Raw genomic sequence first — 25,677 nt, 5'->3', positions numbered from 1 at the left:
TTTTTTTGGGAATCACGCTACAGGTCGCAATTTTGATCGGATCGTCACGAGGGTTAATGGAGGTCTCACAGAGGAAGAAGCTTATTGATTTTGGTGATGGTCGGATAATATTTAGGGGCCAGAATGAGCAAAAAATTATTTGGAGAAAAAGTCAACATTTTTTCCAAAGCAAATATCTCAGCGTCTATAAAAGGCAAAACATGGCAATGAAAGTAGAAAATATCACCTTTACAAAGATGTAACGTAGGTTGTCGTAGGTGGTCAAACAACGAAGATATCGCAATAGTCGATAATAGAACCCAACTTTTAATTTTTGCGATTTTAATAATATTGACCGATAGCACACCTTTGATTAGGGGACCTTCTAAACAACACCTGACTAAGAAAGTAGAAAACCCCATCTTTAAAATTATGCAAAGTAGGTTGGCGTAGGTAGTCAAATAATAGAGATATAGCAATAGTCGTTAATGTATCAATTTTTTTCACTTTTCTGCAATCACACTACAGGTCGGAATTTTGATCGGATCATCACGAAATCTTCTCACAGAGATAGAAGCCTATTGATGTTGGTGATGTCGATAGTAGTCAAATATAACAATAAATATTAATTATTTTGGTTCAGTTCGCCTTAAGTCATTTGGTATAAAAGCCAGATAGGCGAAAACTTTCGTATCTCCCTAAAATAAATGTTTTCGAGTGAAAAGATTATGCACAGAGGTAGTGGTGTAGGGTATCACATAGTCGGCCCCGTACGGACTATAGCCTTTTCCCCTCATACCAATTGCGGATATTATTCGAATGTTCGACACAACTTTCGAAAACGATATCACATTCGAAGAATTGGCAATTGTTTTTCGGGTGTACACAAGCACGTTGTTCTTTTGTTCGTCAAAAGTTTAAAAACGATATCGTTTTCGAACATTTGGCGAATGTTTTTTCTTCACAAGAAAAATTGTTTCGAGAAACATTTTTTACTTTGAAAATTTTTTTGTTTCAAAAAAAAAATTTACGTTGTTTGTAAAAAATTCCCATTTGCTTTTTTCAAATAATTTCGATATAAATGCTACGTATAATATAGACAATAAGTGTTGATAAAGACAACATATGGGTAGGTTGCCAAACACAAGACAACAATGTTTATCAACAGTTAAATATCGCGTCGCAAACATAAAGAAATAAAAACGGAAAAGGTACATAACAGAAACATCAAGAAACTCCACAAAAAATGTTTTTCGCCACTATCGTAAAACTATCGTCAATCATTCGCTAATAATATTATTAACGATATTCGAAATCGAAGGATTTCCTGCCACAAACTGAGCGACGAGTGAATCGTTTTTAATTCATTCTCGTGTGTCGTTCTCGAACAAAATATCCGCAAAACTCTCGAGAAACATTCGAAAACGATATCGTTTTCGATAGCAATGGTATGGGGGGTTCTCACTTGTTTTTTTTTTTTTTTTTGTGTGAAGTACCCGAAAGCCGGGACCGATATAATATTCCATATTCCAACCTGATACATGACTGGATGAAATAATACGAAGAGCAAAGTTCGGACCAGTCATAAACTCCCTGCGAGTGTTATCATGCGGGTTTGCCATTTAAGGTTTCTCGGAGCTTTTAGACCATTATCTCAGGAAGTATGGACTTGGCCCCGAAAAGGGGGCCACAAGAACAACCTGCTGAAAAAATTTCAAAATGATCCTAGAGGAGCTCTTAACCGTCACGAATTTTGTATGGGAGGTATTCGAAGGAATATTACGAATGTCAAACAGACGGACGGATCAGCCAGACAGACAGACGGACATTGCTCAATTGGCTCCAAATTGTCTGAAACAGAGTTCGTCGAAACATACATTGGGTCTAAACCCATTATTTCGACGAGGCACATTTTTTTGGTCGTACCAAAGCGTATTTACCCTCATTAGCTTAAAGGCTGAGGGTATAAATATTCTGGAATTATTCTCGAGTACCACCCGAGGTAAACTTTCAAAATACGTGTTTCCATGGAATCTAAATTTCCAATGCCTACGTAAAAGACGGGTATGATTATCATTGCGCCCCTGTGATACCCATATATAAATATACTCCTTCTTAAATTATTAATTTTAGTTTATGATTCCCACAATTACGCCTAACCACAAAATTAACCTAGGACCGACCTGCTGGTATTATCAATTCAAATAAATTAGCCATTATTCGATTTCCCCTCTGCATTGCCAGGTGTTTTACCAAAAAATCCTATCATTTTTTCTTTGGCAAATAAAATTTCCCTTTTTTCGCAAATGAAAGAAAAGAAGAAAAAACGCGAAATCAAATATCATGGGAACATTGCTGATCCTCCTCGTCGTTGCATTGGATGCACATGATTTCCTATAACTGTAATCACACATTAAAAGAGGGTTCATCAGGTGTGGGTATCAAGGTGTGTGTGTGCGGTTGGTTGCAATAAATAAATTTCTCCCGAACAGATATTTCTTCTTCTTCTTCTTCTGCTTTACAATGATCTTTTGCAGCTGAAATAAGAGATGTCACTCGGCAAGTGTCGTTCCGCCACAGGAGTTTACAGTGACAAGTATCACCATTACAACACTAACAAAGCCAAACTTTGTTGTAGTTTGTAGCTTTTGATTGTAAATATGTACGAAAAAAAAATGAAAATGAAAGATGATCATTTTCCATTTCAATGTCATTTGACATAGGTTACGTGACTATCATTGTTGTGTTGTGCTTCGTTTTTTTTGTTTTGTTTGCCTTCTTTTTTTGTTTTCTTCACTTCACTTCCATGGGGAGTCACTGAGTTCGTCGTTAGTTTTGATGTTATGCTATTATTGTTGCAATTTCCAATTTGATAAATTTGTTTTGACAGAAATGTGCACATCTTTTGTTCGAGCCACGACGACTGCCGCTGCAGTATTTTCTTATTTGCAATTTTCTTTCTTGTTGTTTTTGTTATTATTAACTTTCTGTTAATAAAATAACAAATGTTTTCCTTCATTCACAAAGTCTGCATAAATGTCTGTCTGTCTCCCATGTCTCTATGTCTGTCTGTCTTTCGAAGATGCCAATTTCAACACTTGTTCGATTTTGGTAAGATTTTGAGCTCAATCAGACCGGGTGCCAGTGGTAAACCGCAATTATGGCAAAATAAACCAAAAACAAAAAAGCGACAGACATTTGAGACATTAGCACATGTGGTAAGTGCGAATGAAAATGAAGACGTATGTTGAGTGTGGTTAAAATGGGAAATGAAGACTTTGGCTTCTAAACAATGAATGAATTGAAGTTTCACCCTGGAAACCTCTATTCAGCCAGGATGAATTGAAGTTTCCCCCCGGAAACCTCTATTCAGCCAGGCTGAATTGAAGTTTCCCCCTGGAAACCTCTATTCAGCCAGGCTGAATTGAAGTTTCCTCCTGGAAACCTCTATTCAGCCAGGCTGAATTGAAGTTTCCTCCTGGAAACCTCTATTCAGCCAGGCTGAATTGAAGTTTCCCCCTGGAAACCTCTATTCAGCCAGGCTGAATTGAAGTTTTCCCGTGGAAACCTCTATTCAGCCAAGCTGAATTGAAGCTTCCCCCTTGGAAACCTCTATTCAGCCAGGCTGAATTGAAGCTTCCCCCTTGGAAACCTCTATTCAGCCAGGCTGAATTCAAGCTTCCCCCTGGAAACCTCTATTCAGCCAGGCTGAATGAAAGTTTCCCCATGGAAACCTCTATTCAGCCGGGCTGAATTGAAGTTTCCCACAGGAAAACCTCTATTCAGCCAGGCTGAATTGAAGTTTCCCCCTGGAAGCCTCTATTCAGCCAGGCTGAATTGAAGTTTCCCCCCGGAAACCACTATTCAGTCAGGCTGAATTGAAGATTCCCACCGGAAACCTTTATTCAGCCAGGCTGAATTAAAGTTTCCCACTGGAAACCTCTATTCAGCCAGGCTGAATTGAAGTTTGCCATGGAAACCTCTATTCAGCCAGGCTGAATTGAAGTTTCCCCCTGGAAACCTCTATTCAGCCAGGATGAATTGAAGTTCCCCACTGGAAACCTCTATTCAGCCAGGATGAATTGAAGTTCCCCACTGGAAACCTCTATTCAGCCAGTCTGGGGAGGTTTCCAGGGGGAAACTTCAATTCAGCCTGGCTGAATAGAGGTTTTCAGGGGGAAACTTCAATTCAGCCTGGCTGAATAGAGGTTTCCAGGGGGAAACTTCAATTCAGCCTGGCTGAATAGAGGTTTCCAGGGGGAAACTTCAATTCAGCCTGGCTGAATAGAGGTTTCCAGGGGGAAACTTCAATTCAGCCTGGCTGAATAGAGGTTTCCAGGGGGAAACTTCAATTCAGCCTGGCTGAATAGAGGTTTCCAGGGGGAAACTTCAATTCAGCCTGGCTGAATAGAGGTTTCCAGGGGGAAACTTCAATTCAGCCTGGCTGAATAGAGGTTTCCAGGGGGAAACTTCAATTCAGCCTGGCTGAATAGAGGTTTCCAGGGGGAAACTTCAATTCAGCCTGGCTGAATAGAGGTTTCCAGGGGGAAACTTCAATTCAGCCTGGCTGAATAGAGGTTTCCAGGGGGAAACTTCAATTCAGCCTGGCTGAATAGAGGTTTCCAGGGGGAAACTTCAATTCAGCCTGGCTGAATAGAGGTTTCCAGGGGGAAACTTCAATTCAGCCTGGCTGAATAGAGGTTTCCAGGGGGAAACTTCAATTCAGCCTGGCTGAATAGAGGTTTCCAGGGGGAAACTTCAATTCAGCCTGGCTGAATAGAGGTTTCCAGGGGGAAACTTCAATTCAGCCTGGCTGAATAGAGTTTTCCTGGGGGAAACTTTAATTCAGCCTGGCTGAATAAAGGTTTCCGGTGGGAATCTTCAATTCAGCCTGACTGAATAGTGGTTTCCGGGGGGAAACTTCAACTTGAGGATATCCCATGCAAACCTCTATTCAGCCAGGATGAATTGCTGTTTTCCTATGGAAAACATTATTTAGCTTATACCTCCCTTTGCACTCCTCCCTCGTTTCCTGAGCTAATCTTTTAGCCAATAATATTTGCCATTCATTTCGTTCATTCATTCCGCTAATGTGTGGCCATAGCATAGACTCATCGAATTTACAGCTGCCTCTGCTACTCTGTCCAATAGGAATCTGAAGATGTTCCTGCTGCTGCTGAAAATGATGGTAGCCACTAACTGACTGACTGGATGAATGCTTAAAGGAGAAAGTTGAATGTTCATTGTGCGGCCGAGCTGCAGCCGTTGCTGTTATTTTCACTTTTACTTGGCCTCCATGGATGACACCAAAAATGTTCGGCTGGATAAAGTCATTGGAGGCAGGCACAATTGTAATACCATTATGTGGCGCTGTTGTTGTTTTAATGGAAAGGTCACGATTTGTCATCAAGCTTATAGAGAAGCTTGTGCAATAAGAGGCAAGCTGGCAAATGTTTTGGTTATTTTTCCTTATTGCACTGCAAGCGCTGTGGTTAGGATGACTACCTGGATTTCATGCAGGAAGAAAGCCCTGGTTCAAATGCAAAGTAAGCAGGATTAGGTTAACGTACCATTATCGGATAATCTTCTCAACGACACAGACGTTATTATGGCGTTGGAGGTCTGCTCCTCCTACAACAGCTGGGTAATTGAATAACACTTCGCGTCGCTTCATGTGGTGTTTGGGTGGAAGGTGGTAAGCCAGCTATATGTGGGTTGCTGCCTGGCTGGATGGTGGTATGATGAAATCGATAGCGTCTGTAATGGGTTGGCCATGATTTTTTGCGGATTTACTTCGTTTGTTTTCTTCCTGGCATTCGACGGTAAATGTTTGTTTTGTTGTCCCACCTTTTGGTCTATTTTTTGTCGGTATATCAGATGTAGCCATCATTAGCTCGGGATGTAAGCTATGAGGTATAGGAGAGCCATTGTTTAAGGCAATTATGAAGCTATGCTTAATGTGAGAAACATTTCGAAGGAATGTGTAGCTAATTAAGGAGAGGTTATAATGGCTAACGGAAGCAAAAATAGAAATTACAACAAAATGGCATGGCTTCGTATAGCAAACAATACGAGGGCATTTTCATATGGTGCGGATCTGTCTTCTTGCAGCTATTAGACCATTCTACTTCCTGAAATGAAGTCGGGAATTTTATTAACAAAATTTTTTTCTTTTCCTTTTCAGTTTCCTTCATTCTTGTGACCAGTGCAAAAACGACCAGCGTGTCCAAAAATATGGCAACATCTATACTTACCGATTGTAGCAGCTTTCAGGGCTCCACAACCAGCTCGTCCAGTGATATGATGACTGGCACAACAGCGGCCTCGTCTTGGTGTGCAATACCCACCTCAACACGAATACGTCTTATACGGCTATTTCGACCACATACTCGTCGTATGTTGGTAACGCCCAGTGCCACACCTTCCTATGGGTTTTCGGTAAGGGGTGGCAAGGAATATAATACGGGATTTTTTGTGTCCAATGTGGATCGCAATAGTGAGGCGGAGCAAAAGGGTTTGAGGGTAAGTGGAAAATATTCAAACAGTTTTTTTTTTAAATAAATCCAAAACCAAATTTCAAAACTTTCATTCAGCTTGGCTGAATTGAAGTTTTCCTATAGAAAACCAAATTCAGCCAGGCTGAATTGAAGTTTTCTTATAGAAAACCCAATTCAGCCAGGCTGAATTGAAGTTTTCCTATAGAAAACCTAATTCAGCCAGGCTGAATTGAAGTTTTCCTATAGAAAACCTAATTCAGCCAGGCTGAATTGAAGTTTTCCTATAGAAAACCTAATTCAGCCAGGCTGAATTGAAGTTTTCCTATAGAAAACCTAATTCAGCCAGGCTGAATTGAAGTTTTCCTATAGAAAACCTAATTCAGCCAGGCTGAATTGAAGTTTTCCTATAGAAAACCTAATTCAGCCAGGCTGAATTGAAGTTTTCCTATAGAAAACCTAATTCAGCCAGGCTGAATTGAAGTTTTCCTATAGAAAACCTAATTCAGCCAGGCTGAATTGAAGTTTTCCTATAGAAAACCTAATTCAGCCAGGCTGAATTGAAGTTTTCCTATAGAAAACCTAATTCAGCCAGGCTGAATTGAAGTTTTCCTATAGAAAACCTAATTCAGCCAGGCTGAATTGAAGTTTTCCTATAGAAAACCTAATTCAGCCAGGCTGAATTGAAGTTTTCCTATAGAAAACTTAATTCAGCCAGGCTGAATTGAAGTTTTCCTATAGAAAACCTAATTCAGCCAGGCTGAATTGAAGTTTTCCTATAGAAAACCTAATTCTGCCAGGCTGAATTGAAGTTTTCCTATAGAAAACCTAATTCAGCCAGGCTGAATTGAAGTTTTCCTATAGAAAACCTAATTCTGCCAGGCTGAATTGAAGTTTTCCTATAGAAAACCTAATTCAGCCAGGCTGAATTGAAGTTTTCCTATAGAAAACCTAATTCTGCCAGGCTGAATTGAAGTTTTCCTATAGAAAACCTAATTCTGCCAGGCTGAATTGAAGTTTTCCTATAGAAAACCTAATTCAGCCAGGCTGAATTGAAGTTTTCCTATAGAAAACCTAATTCAGCCAGGCTGAATTGAAGTTTTCCTATAGAAAACCTAATTCAGCCAGGCTGAATTGAAGTTTTCCTATAGAAAACCTAATTCAGCCAGGCTGAATTGAAGTTTTCCTATAGAAAACCTAATTCAGCCAGGCTGAATTGAAGTTTTCCTATAGAAAACCTAATTCAGCCAGGCTGAATTGAAGTTTTCCTATAGAAAACCTAATTCAGCCAGGCTGAATTGAAGTTTTCCTATAGAAAACCTAATTCAGCCAGGCTGAATTGAAGTTTTCCTATAGAAAACCTAATTCAGCCAGGCTGAATTGAAGTTTTCCTATAGAAAACCTAATTCAGCCAGGCTGAATTGAAGTTTTCCTATAGAAAACCTAATTCAGCCAGGCTGAATTGAAGTTTTCCTATAGAAAACCTAATTCAGCCAGGCTGAATTGAAGTTTTCCTATAGAAAACCTAATTCAGCCAGGCTGAATTGAAGTTTTCCTATAGAAAACCTAATTCAGCCAGGCTGAATTGAAGTTTTCCTATAGAAAACCTAATTCAGCCAGGCTGAATTGAAGTTTTCCTATAGAAAACCTAATTCAGCCAGGCTGAATTGAAGTTTTCCTATAGAAAACCTAATTCAGCCAGGCTGAATTGAAGTTTTCCTATAGAAAACCTAATTCAGCCAGGCTGAATTGAAGGTTTCCTATAGAAAACCTAATTCAGCCAGGCTGAATTGAAGGTTTCCTATAGAAAACCTAATTCAGCCAGGCTGAATTGAAGGTTTCCTATAGAAAACCTAATTCAGCCAGGCTGAATTGAAGGTTTCCTATAGAAAACCTAATTCAGCCAGGCTGAATTGAAGGTTTCCTATAGAAAACCTAATTCAGCCAGGCTGAATTGAAGGTTTCCTATAGAAAACCTAATTCAGCCAGGCTGAATTGAAGGTTTCCTATAGAAAACCTAATTCAGCCAGGCTGAATTGAAGTTTTCCTATAGAAAACCTAATTCAGCCAGGCTGAATTGAAGTTTTCCTATAGAAAACCTAATTCAGCCAGGCTGAATTGAAGTTTTCCTATAGAAAACCTAATTCAGCCAGGCTGAATTGAAGTTTTCCTATAGAAAACCTAATTCAGCCAGGCTGAATTGAAGTTTTCCTATAGAAAACCTAATTCAGCCAGGCTGAATTGAAGTTTTCCTATAGAAAACCTAATTCAGCCAGGCTGAATTGAAGTTTTCCTATAGAAAACCTAATTCAGCCAGGCTGAATTGAAGTTTTCCTATAGAAAACCTAATTCAGCCAGGCTGAATTGAAGTTTTCCTATAGACAACCTAATTCAGCCTGCCTTAATTAGGGCTACTTTTGAAAATCTTCAATTCAGCCTGGCAAATTTGAGTTTTCTATGGCGTAGTTTAAGCTAAAATCTAACTTTTAAAAATTTCCAAATATTTATTTACTAAAATCGATGTCGGCCTCCCACATTTGTATATCTCAAAATCGAACAGTGAAAGTGTTTACGTACTTGAATGTTCTATTTACGTGTCGATTGAATTTGCTTTACTTCCAAAATTATGTAGTTAGTCCCCTCTTGAACCCACATAGAAACTTAATTTGTAATGAAGTGGAATGTTTTGAAGCTTTGTCTGTGTGTCACTTAGCGTACCCGCAGTTAAATTTTGAATTTTCACTTAAGCATAACCCATGAGATGATAGATTTCTTCTTCTACTTGAAGCGAGAGAATCATCATTATCACCTTTTATGGGAGAGTCTTTCACGTACCATGTTTGGAGAGTTTACACCGCCCGCCGGTACTACACACACACACGTTGAATATTATTATGACGCTTAAGAGTTTGCTGCCGCATACTTGTGGTCGCCACCACACATGAATTTTAATTAGCAGACAGCATTGTTTAGTTTCGGATACCTGTTGAATATTATTCCGCATGCATGTTGGTTTGTTTTCAATTTTCATTCTTTGAATTCAAATGTGGGTCACTTTTATGAAAATTAGTAATTCATTGATCTTTTATTCTAGAGGAATGTATGTCACTCCCTTCATTTCTTCGATTAGATTTGGCTTCCATTTGAAAATAATTTACTTTCAATATTTTCGTTTGCTTTCAGATTGGCGATCAAATATTGCGTATCAATGGATTTCGAATCGATGATGCCATTCACAAAGAATTTTGCCAACTTGTTACTAGTCAAGATCGCTTGGTCCTTAAAGTGCGCAGTGTGGGCATGTTGCCATCAAAGGAGTATGTATTTTTGATGAAAACATTTGTTAAGTCAGGCTGAATTGCAGATTTCCGATGGAAAACTCTACTCAGCCAAGCTGAATTGCAGATTTCCGATGGAAATCTCTATTCAGCCAAGCTGAATTGCAGATTTCCGATGGAAATTTCTATTCAGCCAAGCTGAATTGCAGATTTCCGATGGAAATTTCTATTCAGCCAGGCTGAATTGCAGATTTCCGATGGAAATTTCTATTCAGCCAGGCTGAATTGCAGATTTCCTATGGAAATCTCTATTCAGCCAGGCTGAATTGCAGATTTCCTATGGAAACCTCGATTCAGCCAGGCTGAATTGCAGATTTCCTATGGAAACCTCTATTCAGCCAGGCTGAATTGCAGATTTCCTATGGAAACCTCTATTCAGCCAGACTGAATTGCAGATTTCCTATGGAAAACTCTATTCAGCCAGACTGAATTGCAGATTTCCTACGGAAACCTTTATTCAGCCAGGCTGAATTGCAGATTTCCTATGGAAACCTTTATTCAGCCAGGCTGAATTGCAGATTTCCTATGGAAACCTTTATTCAGCCAGGCTGAATTGCAGATTTCCTATGGAAACCTCTATTCAGCCAGGCTGAATTGCAGATTTCCTATGGAAACCTCTATTCAGCCAGGCTGAATTGCAGATTTCCTATGGAAACCTCTATTCAGCCAGGCTGAATTGCAGATTTCCTATGGAAACCTCTATTCAGCCAGGCTGAATTGCAGATTTCCTATGGAAACCTCTATTCAGCCAGGCTGAATTGCAGATTTCCTATGGAAACCTCTATTCAGCCAGGCTGAATTGCAGATTTCCTATGGAAACCTCTATTCAGCCAAGCTGAATTGCAGATTTCCTAAGGAAATCAGAAATTCAGAAATCTCTATTCAGCCAGGCTGAATTGCTGATTTCCTATGGAAATCTCTATTCAGCAAGGCTACATTTCTTTTCCTCTCTTTGTCCTCCTAAAAACGTTTCTCTTTCTTCCAGCTCCGATGCGGATAATCTTTCGTGGAGCGTTGTGAAAATTCCCAGCATTAGTAGCACACCTTCGGAATGCTCCTTTCAGTCGAGCACGAGTACAGAACATCAAACTCTACGCAACCGCAATGAGCGAGTGGTCAACATAGTTCTCAATGTGGCACCGCGCACCAAACTCGGTTTGGGCATATGCAAAGGGCCCGAATGGAAACCGGGAATTTTTGTACAATTCACAAAAGAGAAAAGTGTAGCTCGCGAAGCAGGTCTACGTCCAGGGGATCAAATTTTAACTGTGAATAGCATTGATTTCTCCGATGTCCTGTTCAGTGAGGCAGTGGCAGTTATGAAAAGTTCCAACAAATTGGATATGACCGTTCACAAAGGTGCTGGTTGTGATCTCTTTCCCGGTGAATCGAGTGGCTACAACAGTTCAGCAAGTTCGGTGACTGGGGATCAAAGTCCCTGTTGGGGTGATGTTAAGTCAAAACGTTTAACATCGGTGCGGGAGGAAACGACGAGTGTGGCACCGTCCTCGCCACCTCATACAGCCGCAGTGACAAAACAAAATATTTGGAATCAGGGGCTGTATGAAAATGAACCGAGGACAAGATCAAAATCTAATGCGGAACGTTGTATGAAATCCATGGTCATTGAATCCAATGGTACCATGCGTGCGGATGATACCATGAAGAACCTTTCAAAATCCCACAAAGAAATTAATAAAACAATTATTAAACTTTCCGAGAGTGGTACGTCCATTAACAACACCTATGTGGCCACTACGCAAACACAGCCACCACCGCCGCAGCCGCTGCACAACAGTAACATGGACACCATGCGCCATGGTTCCTTGACCAGTGGTTATAGTGAAAGTGTTTCCAGTAATGATAACGATTACAATGTTGCCACCTTGACAAAGCAGAATCAATGCTCGGCAGATGTAAAGAGTAACATACCACCTGTTCCACCACCAATTGCCATACAAACAAATAATGCGCCTAAAACTATGCATCACACAACGAATAGCCATAAAAATACGATTCAATCGCCGCCCATCTACAAAGATTCCAACATCAAACTGGGAGGTTTAGCATCGACCATGCAAAGATATGCAACCTTGGCAAATTATGTGGCCATAAATGATTTACCAAACTCTCCTCCAAAGCCGCCCTGTGGAGGGGATAGTGAGTCACGTGAATCAGCAGTGGCAGCATCATCAGCACCTGCTACACAAAATGATAGCTGCAGTCTTTCAAATGCCATTACAGAGGAATTAAAGAAACGAAGAGCGGTAAGAACTTCTATGTTTTGTTTGTGTTGCGACGTTTTATAATTTGTTTTTTCTTCATTAGAAACGTCAACCCAATTGTCAGCCATCACAGAGCAGTGATGGCTTGAACAACAACGCTGAACAAAAATCTTCCACCAAGAGCCATAATTCTCACATTGCAGTCGATGACCAACACAGTGCTTTAATGAACGAGTTTAAGCAGGCTCATAAACGCATGTTCCGAAATGGTTTCAAGGAGTCTTCTGAAAATAAAGTAAGTGCATTTTAATGAAAATAATTACTTAAAGACAAATTAAGGTTATGGCCACTTATTGAGCACGAGAAATGAATTTTGTCATATATAGCATTTCCAGATTAAATGAAACCTTTTCCAAATTAAATGAAACCTTTTCCAAATTAAACGAAACCTTTTCCAAATTAAATGACACCTTTTCCAACGGAAATGAAACCCTTTCCAATTGAAATGAAACCTTTTGCAATTGAAATGAAACCTTTTCCATTTGAAATGAAACTTTTTCCAAATTAAATGAAACCTTTATTTTTTATTATAATGAACAATAAAGTGATATTGATTTTTATTGTTTTAAAATAAAATAATAACATCAATTGATGTTATTATAACAAATATAGTTATATTGGAATGAATTTGTGAATAAGCGTTACAAGTATCATTGTTTTTTATTTTTGTTTTGTTTTTTGAGTTATTTTTTCGTAGTTTTTACTTCAGTCTTAACAATAAAAAACTGTGTTTTCCAAACCTTAAAAATTAAATACGGAAATTGAAAATTATTTAAAAAACAGCCTCAGTCGAAATAGAACAAGCCTAAAACGTCGCAGTTAAAAAAAAACAGGCTCGGTATTTTCCAAAATTGATACTTCAACAAAGGGAACATTTAATATTTATTAGGGTTATGACTTTTTGACATTTTTCCTCAAAAATGATTTCCTGTAGCAGGGATGAATGAACTTTTGCCTATTAATCACTATGCTATCGTTTATTCCATTGAAATATAAAAAAAGTTCACGCACAAATCGATTTTAAAAAAATAATTTTTTGAAAAAATATATGAAATGAAAAAAATTTTTTTTTCCAAAAATTATTTTTTGTTGCACGAATGAATAAATATAAGCTTACTAATAACTATAATAACTTTTATTTCATTCAAATATTAAAAAAGTCGCGAAAAAGTCACTTTGAAAAAATTTTAAATTTTTTGTTTTTTGCTAAAAAATTATATTTTTGCATAAAAGCGTTTACGACATTTTTACGATTCTCAGAATTGAAGAAAAATATTGAGGAATAAATTTTATGTCATTTTAATTATCTCATGTGGCTCTAAAGTATATTTTCAATTATATATCTGTTTTCAGTGACTTCAAAAAATTGTCCATATTTTTGATAAATTCAAATTTTAAAATCATTTGTGCGTGAGGTTTTTTCACCGAATCACCTTATACTTAAGATTTTATGTAATCTTATGGCAAAACTCATCACGCTATGATACAGGGATATGAGGTTGCAAAAAAGTCATAACCCTAATATTTATAGAAGAATAGTGGATTTAATCTACAGATTGTGCTGCCTACTTTATAAGATCGATATGTAACTCTAATTGCAGTAAATAAAATCGGGGGTTTTGTGTACCATAATATAATTTCAAGTTTAAGAGTGAATGCAGACAAATTCAAACAATTTATAGAAGGTATTTTGGGAAAGATTACACCAGACTTAGAAATAGAAAACCCGTTTCTGATAATGGATAATCAGTAAATTCGTAAGAAGAATGACATAAGAACTTTATTACATATAAACAGATATCAACTTAAATTCCTGCAGCCATATTCCAAAAGTTCAACGGATTTAGAATGCATTTTCAAAAATAAAATGCTGCGCTACAACTGAACTTCGCGATCCGTCATTGAGGCTATAGAGCACAGCATTCAACAGAAAAATGAGAGCAGAAAACTGAAGGGACTGACTACCTAAGAAAAGTATTATGTTAACATAGTCAATTTATATATTTTTCATTTCCAGATCGATATTAACAAAACCATAAAGAATTTCAGTGTTTGTTTTTCGTTTATGGATAAAAATAAAGTTAAAATTATGAAATAAGAGTTCAAAAAGAGTAAAAAAAACAATGACACCTGTAGTGAGATTCTGTAACACATTGTTGGCCTTACCGACAAAACTAGTTAAAATTAAAATGCCCATAATTTCGGTAATTAACGATTTTTTTTCGGTAAGTTAACGATGAATAAAAAGTAGTCGCTAACCTTTACCGATAGCAACAGTGATGCCAACTTTTATTGAAAATTTTCAATAATAATTTTCCGATTTAATTTTACGGATTTTTGTCGGTAAAGGTAAAAATGAGTTACAAAATCCCACTACTGTAAGGTTTATCCACGAAAAACATACATATACAACTATATTTGATTTAATTACATCAATTTGTGTTAGCATTTTAATTTAAACAATAAAAAATCAATATTAGTTTCAAGTTCCTTATAATAAAAAATAAAGGTTTCATTTGATTTGGAAAACGTTTCATTTCAAATGGAAAAGGTTTCATTTCAATTGGAAAAGGTTTCATTTCAGCTGGAAAAGGTTTCATTTCATCTGGAAAAGGTTTCATTTCCGTTGGAAAAGGTTTCATTTAATTTGGAAAAGGTTTCGTTTAATTTGGAAAAGGTTTCATTTAATTTGGAAAAGGTTTCATTTAATCTGGAAATGCTATATATCACACCTTGAGCTACTCTCGGAATTTTTTGTATATCCTCAGCATTTATGCTAACGAGAGTATATACACTTTCATACGGGCAAAATGTGCCTCATCGAAATAATGGTTTTAGACCCCAAGGATGTTTGGACGAAATCCGTTTCAGATTTAGTTGATTTAGCCATGTCCGTCTGTCTGTCTGGCTGGAGCGCACGATAACTCTCGAAGGGATTAACCGATTTGGTCCAACATTTGGCTTTCATAATACTTTGTCCATACTTAGTTTAAGTTCGAAGATGGGCATTAACGGTCCACTCCTTCCGCGACCTCCCCCACAAAAGGGAGTAACTAATGTGGTCCATACTTAACAATTTCTACCAGACATAGATGAGGTTCCAATATGGACTCTATTGGTCCACACCATCGGGTACGAATCGCTTTGATTTTTGTTATAACAACTTGTATTTTCTGCCCACCATACGACGGTACAAGTTTCATCTGGGGCAAGTCCATACTTCCTGATAAAACCTGAAAGTTGCAAAAAAACTCTATGACACCCTGTGTTGTGGTTTGAGCGCAAGATAACTCTCGAACGGATTTGCCGATTCGGTCCTAAATTTGGCCTTCGTAATAGTTTGTCCAAACTTAGTTTAAGTTCGAAGATAAGCCGATATGGTCCACTCCTTCAGGTACCTTCCCACAAAAGTTCAAAAATTTTCGGAAAAATTGTGCGCACGATAACTCTTGAAGGGAGTGATCGATTTGATCCATATTTTACACATCCTAATATATCTACCAGATGTATATCCAGTTAAAATATGGACTATATTTGTCCACTCATTCGGGTACCTCCGACACAAAATTTCGGATAAGTTCACTATAAGACCTGGTCTCGAATAACTTTGATTTCAATTACGACTTCTTGAAAAAACAGCCCGAAAGGTGCAAAAACCCCTATCATATGGTGTCGCTGAAGAGCACTATAACTCCTTATGGTACCTCCCCCAAAAAAAGGTGCAGTAGCAAAAAGGTCTGTTCGAAGATCCTTTGGAAATGTATACCAATGCAGTTCGTTGTGTCCTGTTTACAGCCACATTATGTTTTCCGTGGAAAAGTCCATGCTTTTTGGCATACCGGTCCAAAAGTTATACGATGACCCACTGAAATGACTAGTGGGCGCGATATCTATCAAAAAGATATGACTCTAAAATAAGATCCACTTCTATAATGGTATATTTCGGTCAATTACTTTAAGTACCTCCTCTGCAACACTGTTGATATTTAAGCCTAATCCACGTTTTTGTCGGCAAGTTCAAATGTCCAAAAAGGGCCACACAACTCTGAAAGGACCCTAAATACATTCGATCTGTCCGTAGATGGAAGTTTCAATTCACTGAGGCTGAGGGTATATCTCTGTCGGCAAAGCCGACTCAAACTTCTTCGGTCAAATGTTATAAGCAATTCCGATCTCTACCAAAGGAGCAATACCGATCCAATAATAACAATCAAAAAAAGAAGAAAATGGAAAGGGCACCCGTTGAGAAAAAAATAACAATGAACTGTGCCGCCAAGCCCTAGATTGGAATCCTCAATGTAGCAGGAAAAAAGGAAGACCTAAAAACTCCTGGAAAAAAGTCTTATGAAGGAGTTAGAATCACATTTTTATGTTTATTTTAGGTTTTCGCGATTTTGCTTGGAAACAGCAAGTCTTTTCGAATGAGGCTAAAGAAAATGTTGTAGCTGTGAAAATTCTCTAGAGGACTGACTGACGTTATGATTTGTTCCTAGGCTTTACAATTTTTGATACATAGAAGTTCAGGGCACACTTTTAAGTTTTTTTTTTCTCAGGTTTTCACGATTAGGTCTAGAGAAAATCTTATAGCTGTGAAAATTCTAAACAAGATTGGCTTTCGTTATTTTTTCCTAGGTTGTACCATTTTAGAGATATATAAGTTTAAGTTGGGAAATTGCAGTCATGACATTCATTTATAAGGAGACGATACAGTCAGTGAATTGCCCCAATTTAAACTTTTATATATAACATTTCCAAATTAAATGAAACCTTTTCCAAATTGAATGAAACTTTTTCCAAATTGAATGAAACCTTTTCCAAATCAAATGAAACCTTTTCCAAATTGAATGAAACCTTTATTTTTATTGAAAGAAAAAAGCCAGAATATTTTGAAAAGCGAAAGAAATAAAAATATATGGTGTTTCAAGAATTTTTTACTTAAATTCCAATCATAAGTAATGACATAAAAGTGCAACTCGCTGCATGTTTTGCTTCCTTGAACTTAAACATTTTATAATTTTTGGGCATCAATTAAGGTTATAGCGAAATAATGCTAAAGAGAGAATTAAGGTCTAAAAAATTGCTAATAACAACAGGGCTAATTGTATTACCTAATGAAGTGGTTCACGATTTGCTGCTTGTGGAATTTTCATGCTATGCTCAATCACGTCAACGATATTACGATCTATTGTCTGATCGCGTAGTACCACTCTGGTACACAATTTTATTTTTGAAAATGCCTTTACTACTGTGTTCAGCATTGCTGTATATACATAGCATTACAAATTTAAAATTACTCCGGTTTAATTCAATCATTATTTGTATTCGTTTACTTATTAAGTTATTGCATAAAAATAATCCTGAAAAAAAACTTTCAACAATAAAATTGTGTGCCAGACAGTGTTGCCGTTCGAAAAAATTTTTTCGGCCCAAAATTTTCCTAAAAACGGCCCAAAACGACCTAAAACGGCCCAACATTAAAAATTAAAACAAAAATATATATTTCTCATAGATACCTCATACCTCTCATATACTTTTAGTAAAATCGAAAAAAATATTGTCTATTTTTACGTAAAGGTAGTATGTCTCAAAAAATTGTCTGAGATATAATGATTGGAAGGCAACAATTTATTGTGATTTGAATGTAGCACTTTAAGTGCGTGTTTTTCGAAACGGCGTTTTTGAAGTCGGTGCCAACGATAGCTCTAAAACGAATTGACGATCTTCATATGACCTTGTTATATTATTCATGTGAGCTTATAAAATACATGAAATGCTTGCCTTTAAGCGAGACAGATTAAAAAAAATATTTTGCCCAATTTTTTGACAAAAAATAGAAATTTTGACTTTGACAGCTCAAAATTTGTTTTAAATATTTCTTTTTTAATTCTGTTTTATTAGGTTCCTAAAACGCTTACCAAAATATTCTATGATCGGCACATCCGTTTTCACCGCAAAACGCTTTTACAAAAAGATGGTTTCGCAGATAGCCATTTACCTCAAGAATATGCACTATTTTTCAACAACAAAAATTCCTAAGGTATTATAAGATGTGCTCTTTGAGATGAAGAAAGTATAGTTTCACCGAGTCTTAGCAAATTCCAATCTCTTACTATTAAATCGGTGTCACATTCGACAAGTCTGGGAAAATGTAATACCTGGTTCTTAATAGGCAAAACTTCGTTTGAGGTTACCTTATATGGAGTTATGGTATTTAGTAGTTTAAGGGCCATTATTACATCCTTTCTTTTACTATTGGATGGATTTGAAAACGCAAAAAAAAAAAACAATTTGGATCCATTAAAAGTGTAATTTTCACACTAAACGTTAATACAAAGAAGGTCCTCCTTCAATTTAACTTTAAGTTGGCCGAAACGCTATAAATCTGTACGCAAAATCCAAACTATAACAAAAGAAGAGTTGTAATAAAGGGGGGTATTTGGGTCACTTTATAGTCTATTCTCTTATTATTTTGATCTAGTAATTTAATATAAAACTCCAAAACAGCAAATTTTATTTTATATCTCATTTATACTAGCCATAAATCCTCGACTGGATTTAATAAATCCAGTACAAATCTCATTGCATTTAGATATACATTTTGCCACTTAGCATAAGTTTAATAATTTATAATAATAATTGTTCCACAAACATCCCAGATGGGACAAGGGAGACTTCTCTCATATCAATGAGTGCACGCCGATTCATATTGGCTCAATGATATGGGACCTACTTTTTATTGCCGAGTCCGAACGGCGTGTCTTACGACACCACTTGTAGAGAAGTTTTTCATGGCTTAAATACTCAGGAAATGTCGCCAGCATTACTGAGGGGGAATTTTGCCACCGTTGAAAATTTGATGTTGCTTGGCCTGGGATTCGAACCGCAGACCTTCTGAGTGCAAGGCGGACGTGCTAACCATTGCACTACGGTGGCCCATAAGTTTACATTTACGAAATCCACTCGATTTCAACTGTCAATTCCATAGCTCAAACGTCAAATGAAATCTCATCTGGATTTCATTTGACGTTTAATCTTTGGATTTGACAGTTGAAATCGAGTGGATTTCGTAAATGTAAACCAAGCATTAGACAGTCAGCTGATTTTTGTTCATAGCACAATTACCAAGGTAGATGCATCAGCCCATCTGATCGAATTTGAAACGTCAAAAAAAAAATTTTGTAAATTGAATTCGTCAAATTACAAATTTATTGTTTAGTACTGAAAATGTTAGCACATTATGCTACTAATGCTAACCAAAGAGCAAATAAATAATTATTTTATCGCAGTTTGCCCATCTAAAAAATCAAACGAATTATTTTATCGTTTACACATCGTAAATATTAGTCTTGGTTGATTAAAATCAACTTTGTACATCAAAACAAATTTAATTTTTCCGCCTTGTTTACAAATTTTTACATTTTAAATTATTTTTAGTGTAGCAATTCACCGATGCATCTACCTTGTTTCTTGTGCCAACTTGCAACTTTTTGTATTTTCTAGCAACATGTTGCAAAAAACAGAGTTGTATACGAGTATTTATGACAGATTTAAAACAAATCCACTCAATACGAGGATTTTTTTTGTATGGGAAATCTGGTAGATTTTGGCTGGATTTAGCAAATAAAACCTGACAATGTGCTAAATCCGGCTAATGAAGTCATATCTAAATGGGCTATTAAACTTTTCATTTTCTGTTAAGTAAGAGCGTGCATAAATGTAATTGTTTGCTTTTGTGGCTACAAATATTTATGAAGTTTCGAGCTGGTACGATTTATTTTTGTTGTTAATGTTTTTTTTGTAGTTAATTTTTTTTTTTTTTATAAAAAAAGAAAATTTGAGTTGACACTCGGATATAAATAGGATAAACCTGAACTATCTGCTTGAAATTCATTCTTAAGGTTGTTAATTATAGGTACAATATATGCCAAAAATAGAAAAAAAACACCTCTAGTTTGCCATGATTCCGTTGCCATCAAATTATTATGAACTTTTTTATTTATGAACACAATGCATGAATCTTTACCAAGTACTTAAGTATCATGAAAAATATATTTCAAAACCCGGGTAACTAAAATTTAAAAGTGACAATTAAACTCTTAGGTGGACCTTCTTGGCATTAAGTTTTAATGTGAAAATTATATTTTTAATGCCACCAAATTGCTTTATTTTGCGTTTTCAAATCCATCCAATAGTAAAAGTAGGCATATAATAATAGCCCAAAGACTAGTATTTGATATTTTATAAAATATTGTTTAAAATTATTAGCATGAAAACTGTCCAAAATGGTTTTGGGCCGCCCATCGGCCCAAAATTAAAAAAAAATTTTTATTCGGCCCAAATTTGGGCCGAAATGCCCAAAACGGCAACACTGGTGCCAGAGTCGTACTACGAGATCGGACAATAGATCGTAATACCGTTGACGTGATTGAGTATTGTATCGAACAGCTCAAACAACAGACCGTGAAAACGCAACAAAATCGATTAGTTGTCAATCAGGGTCGTACCTAACATTTTCTGAGCGACATTTTTGAAGAACATTTCGAAGCTGAAAAACGTCATCATGTGGTACTTTTATAGCGGTTCTTAAAATAAGGGACGAAAATGACATTGAAGGAAGCGAGTTAGAAAGCCGAAATGCTCTACGAAAACAGTCCTCATTCAATTTGACTGAAGACAAGTCATTTCATAAATAAGCTAAAACAACTGTTAACAAAGATATAACGTTAATTTCAGATCCCTTATATGGTCTTCAGCAGAAACTTAATCACGCCATAACTCGGAACTTCGACTCACGGCGGATCTGGCCTTCGGGATTCATAATATACTCACCAAGGGCTTTCATCCCCAAAGGGAATTATCTCTGCCCCAGATTTTCACCTCCATTTTGTGTCACAGTGTTATTAGGAATTTTTTAAACCTAAATTCTCTCTTTAGGATTATTTCGCTATAGCCTTAATTGATGCCCAAAAATTATGAAATGTTTATGTTCAAGGAAGCAAAACATGCAGCGAGTTACACTTTTATGTCATTACTTAAGATTAGAGTTTAATTTAGAATTTCGTTGAAAATCCATATAATTTTTTATTTCTTTATCTTTTCAAAATATTCTGGCTTTTTTCTTTCAATAAAAATAAAGGTTTCATTCAATTTGGAAAAGGTTTCATTTGATTTGGAAAAGGTTTCATTTGATTTGGAAAAGGTTTCATTTAATTTGGAAAAGGTTTCATTTAATTTGGAAAAGGTTTCATTCAATTTGGAAAAAGTTTCATTCAATTTGGAAAAGGTTTCATTTAATTTGGAAATGCTATATATAAAGGTCAATCTTGTAGAGAATGTTCATAGTTACAATATTTTCTTTAGTCCCATTTCGATAGAACTTGCGGTTTCCAAGCAAAATCTTGAACACCTAAAAAACCCCTAAAAATGTCAACTTGAATCGCGATTTATTTAAAAAGCGCTCCGGCGATTTTTTTGTTTTTTTGATTTGTCTCATCTATGAATATTGTAGTTTCAGAATCCGCAAAAACTTCCCAGGTGTAAGCACCTTAAAGTTGTTTCAAGAGCACCGTGACCAGTTGCTGATATTTTTCGAATGTTTGCCACAAGTTTCGAAAACGATATCATTTTTGAACGTTTGGCAAATTTTTTTCTTGTGTTTTTCTTTTGTTCGCCAAAAGTTCGAAAACGATATAATTTTCGAACAATTAGTGCAAGTTTTTTCTTCACAAGAATAATTGTTTCGAGAAACTTTGGAAATTTATTTGTTTCAAAAAATAATTTTATATTGTTTGTCATGGTAGAACAAAATAAGGTAACAGCAATACCCAGCTGACTGAACTGGGCTGTAATGTTAGTGTCAAATTCCATAGCACATTTTACATTTTTTGCTCTGTTCCAGAACCTGCAAGAAGCTACTATTTTTACTACGATAAAATTTTTTCCTTTATGTTATCGAAATAAATAGTAAAAATTTATAGATTCTTGAAGTACTGGAACAGATCATTTATTTCTATTTTCGATGTATATTAGGAATATATATTTTTTGAGGAAAAAAATATCATTCAGAAAAAAACTATTTCCCATTAAGACTGCTTCATATCAATGATATGTAACCTCTTCCAAGTCCTAACAACGTGACACACACAATAACACCTCTTATAGAAGCGGTACAATATTTTTTAATATTTTGATATTTTGTTAAATTTGAAAAAAATGAAAGCCCTAATAAAAATGTGCTTCCTTGATTTCAAAAACAAATGTTTGAAACAGCTTTTCCTTTTTCAATAAATTTTTAGCGACCCCAAAACTTTTTTCAAGAATTCTAGTTTTTACGTGAGATTATCCATTTAGTAGAATGATATGGATACTTTAAATTGAAAATGTAACGAATTTTCATTCATGTTTTTCAAAATAGGTATTCAATCAAATATGAAAAAATATTAGTTTTATAAATTCCAATAATTTATAGACATTTCCTTGTTTTGTTTATGTACATGTACCGGTGACAGTAACGTTACAAACAAAAACAAATTCCTCTGTGGTTGTTGTTGAATTGTATTTGTTGTAGTATTTACTCTACCTTCTTTGTTCTACCATGGTTGTTTGTATAAGGGCGAAACCTATAGCTCTGCGCTTTGCGTGTGCGTTCAAAAATACAAAAACAAAATACATGTATTTCAAATTGAAAACAACAACAAATACATGTATTTTGTTTTTGTATTTTTGAACGCACACGCAACACGCAGAGCTATAGGTTTCGCCCTATAACTCCCATTTGTTTTTTTTTCAATAAATGTCAATATAAATGCTCTGTTCCAAAATATGAAAGAATCTACTATTTTTTACTACGATAACATTTTTCCTTTATGTTATCGAAAAATATAGCAAAAATTAGTAGATTCTTGCAGTACTGGAACAGACCAAAAGGCTACGTATAATCTAAACAAGACAAAGATGTTTATCAACTGTTACATATCATGTCGAAAAAATAACAAAGAAATAAAAATGGAAAAGGTACATAACAAAAACATCAAGAAACTCCGCAAAAAATCTTTTTCGCCACTATCGTAGAAACTATCGCCGTTCATTCGCTAATTATATTATTGCCGATATTCGGCAATAGGTTTTCCTGCCACAAACTGAGCGATGATTGAATCGTTTTCAATTCATTCTCGTGTGTCGTTCTCGAACAAAATATCCGCAAAACTATCGAGAAATATTCTAAAACGATGTCGTTTTCGTTAACAATGGTATGGTGGGCAAATACAAGAAAACGATGTTTGTCAACAGTATCGCAAACATAACATATAAACTCCATCAAAAATCTTTTTCGCCACTATTGTAAAAACTATTTTCAATTGATTCGCTAATAATATAATAACGATATTCGAAATCGAAGGTTTTCCTACCACAAACTGAGCGAAAACGATATCGTGTTCGATAGCTATGGTATGGCGGGTAGGTTCACCACTCCTGTTATTGTTTTTCCTACAGTCATTGGCTAAGGGTATTTAGCTATCGGCAAAGCCGACTGATTCCGGCTTTCGTGACAGTCCGAACTTTATTCGCAACTTTTAACCATATGCGAATCTTTGCTGCAATCCGAGTCTATATTTGCCCCTTACATCGTTAGTAATCCATTTATGTTGTTAATTGATCTGGAGGGAGTCTAGATGGCTTGTGTGTATCGAGATTCTGTTTTAAAGATATCCGTCGTTGGCTCTTTCTAGACGCTCTGAAATATATTTTGATCTGATCATCTGGAGCAGTAATATTGACCTTGTAATTTCCACCTGCATTAAATTGCAGATTCTATATAACAGTTCTGAAGGTTCTAGCAACATGATTCCACCAAATCGACTATAAGTTGTCAAAATTTCTACATAGGTCCCACGAACATACTTTAACCAGCAATTAATTTAATTTCTGCGTTTGCATCGACAATAAATTTGAAAATCATATGTATTTCATTTAAAATTTAAATCAATTTAAAATTGCACCCTTTACATTTGGCTATTTGAAGTCCACCATACAAAGTAATACAAAACCATATACCTTCATTTAGTAACTAATTGCATTCTCCTACGGTTTTCAAGTTCAAAATATAATTGTATTTCACTTCACCTATTACATAGACATTCACTTTGCCTATGCAATTAACTCAATTAATAAAACAAACAAAAATCAAAACACTTCCGAAATTTATGAAATATTTTGAAACCCTATCTACGGTTTAGACAATGTTTAAGTAAATTACCATTACTAAAGACACATTAGTGCCAGTGAGCGACCTAATAACTCATAAACAGACAAACCTAACCTTACCTAAGTTAGAAAATATGACGCGTGTACAGCTCTGTTGGCTCAGTTGGATTTTATTGTGGCATGAAAACAAAAACGCACTGCAGGCGGTGAGCCTATCTTTTTCTCGTTATTTGGGTAGGTGGTAGGGGTGGCGATATGGAAATGTGATTTTGTGGTGATTGTTGTTGAGAAAATTTTCAGTAAAAATCCATATTTGAGGCTCTGTGATTTTGTGGTAAAAATATTCTTTAAAAAATCCACGTTTGGTGGTCTGATGGCCTATGGAAAAATATTCTTTAAAAAATCCACGTTTGGTGGTCTGATGGCCTATGGAAAAATATTCTTTAAAAAATCCACGTTTGGTGGTCTGATGGCCTATGGAAAAATATTCTTTAAAAAATCCACGTTTGGTGGTCTGATGGCCTATGGAAAAATATTCTTAAAAAAATTCACGTTTGGTGGTCTGATGGCCTATGGAAAAATATTCTTTAAAAAATCCACGTTTGGTGGTCTGATGGCCTATGGAAAAATATTCTTTAAAAAATCCACGTTTGGTGGTCTGATGGCCTATGGAAAAATATTCTTTAAAAAATCCACGTTTGGTGGTCTGATGGCCTATGGAAAAATATTCTTTAAAAAATCCACGTTTGGTGGTCTGATGGCCTATGGAAAAATATTCTTTAAAAAATCCACGTTTGGTGGTCTGATGGCCTATGGAAAAATATTCTTTAAAAAATCCACGTTTGGTGGTCTGATGGCCTATGGAAAAATATTCTTTAAAAAATCCACGTTTGGTGGTCTGATGGCCTATGGAAAAATATTCTTTAAAAAATCCACGTTTGGTGGTCTGATGGCCTATGGAAAAATATTCTTTAAAAAATCCACGTTTGGTGGTCTGATGGCCTATGGAAAAATATTCTTTAAAAAATCCACGTTTGGTGGTCTGATGGCCTATGGAAAAATATTCTTTAAAAAATCCACGTTTGGTGGTCTGATGGCCTATGGAAAAATATTCTTTACAAAATCCACGTTTGGTGGTCTGATGGCCTATGGAAAAATATTCTTTAAAAAATCCACGTTTGGTGGTCTGATGGCCTATGGAAAAATATTCTTTAAAAAATCCACGTTTGGTGGTCTGATGGCCTATGGAAAAATATTCTTTAAAAAATCCACGTTTGGTGGTCTGATGGCCTATGGAAAAATATTCTTTAAAAAATCCACGTTTGGTGGTCTGATGGCCTATGGAAAAATATTCTTTAAAAAATCCACGTTTGGTGG

General features: G+C 36.0%; 1 protein-coding gene across 3 annotated transcripts in view; it reads left to right on the top strand.

Annotated features, from left to right (window-relative positions):
- LOC141399255 (uncharacterized) overlaps positions 1–25,677 on the top strand; it is a 117,149-nt gene that overhangs the window by 77,302 nt on the left and 14,170 nt on the right. For all 3 annotated transcript variants that reach the window (XM_073977663.1, XM_073977664.1, XM_073977665.1), the window contains 4 exons: positions 6,164–6,501; positions 9,657–9,790; positions 10,797–12,078; positions 12,140–12,331. In XM_073977663.1, coding sequence (XP_073833764.1) covers positions 6,214–6,501; positions 9,657–9,790; positions 10,797–12,078; positions 12,140–12,331 — 1,896 coding nt within the window. In that variant the 5' untranslated portion in view covers positions 6,164–6,213. The remainder of the gene's footprint in view (positions 1–6,163; positions 6,502–9,656; positions 9,791–10,796; positions 12,079–12,139; positions 12,332–25,677) is intronic.

This window comes from Musca autumnalis, unplaced genomic scaffold (assembly GCF_047663935.1).
Source record: "Musca autumnalis isolate F117 unplaced genomic scaffold, ASM4766393v1 scaffold_3, whole genome shotgun sequence".
Classification (NCBI taxonomy): Eukaryota; Metazoa; Arthropoda; class Insecta; order Diptera; family Muscidae; genus Musca; species Musca autumnalis.
The sequence above is the reverse complement of the archived record's forward strand: the minus strand, read 5'-3'. Positions and strand labels throughout refer to the sequence as shown.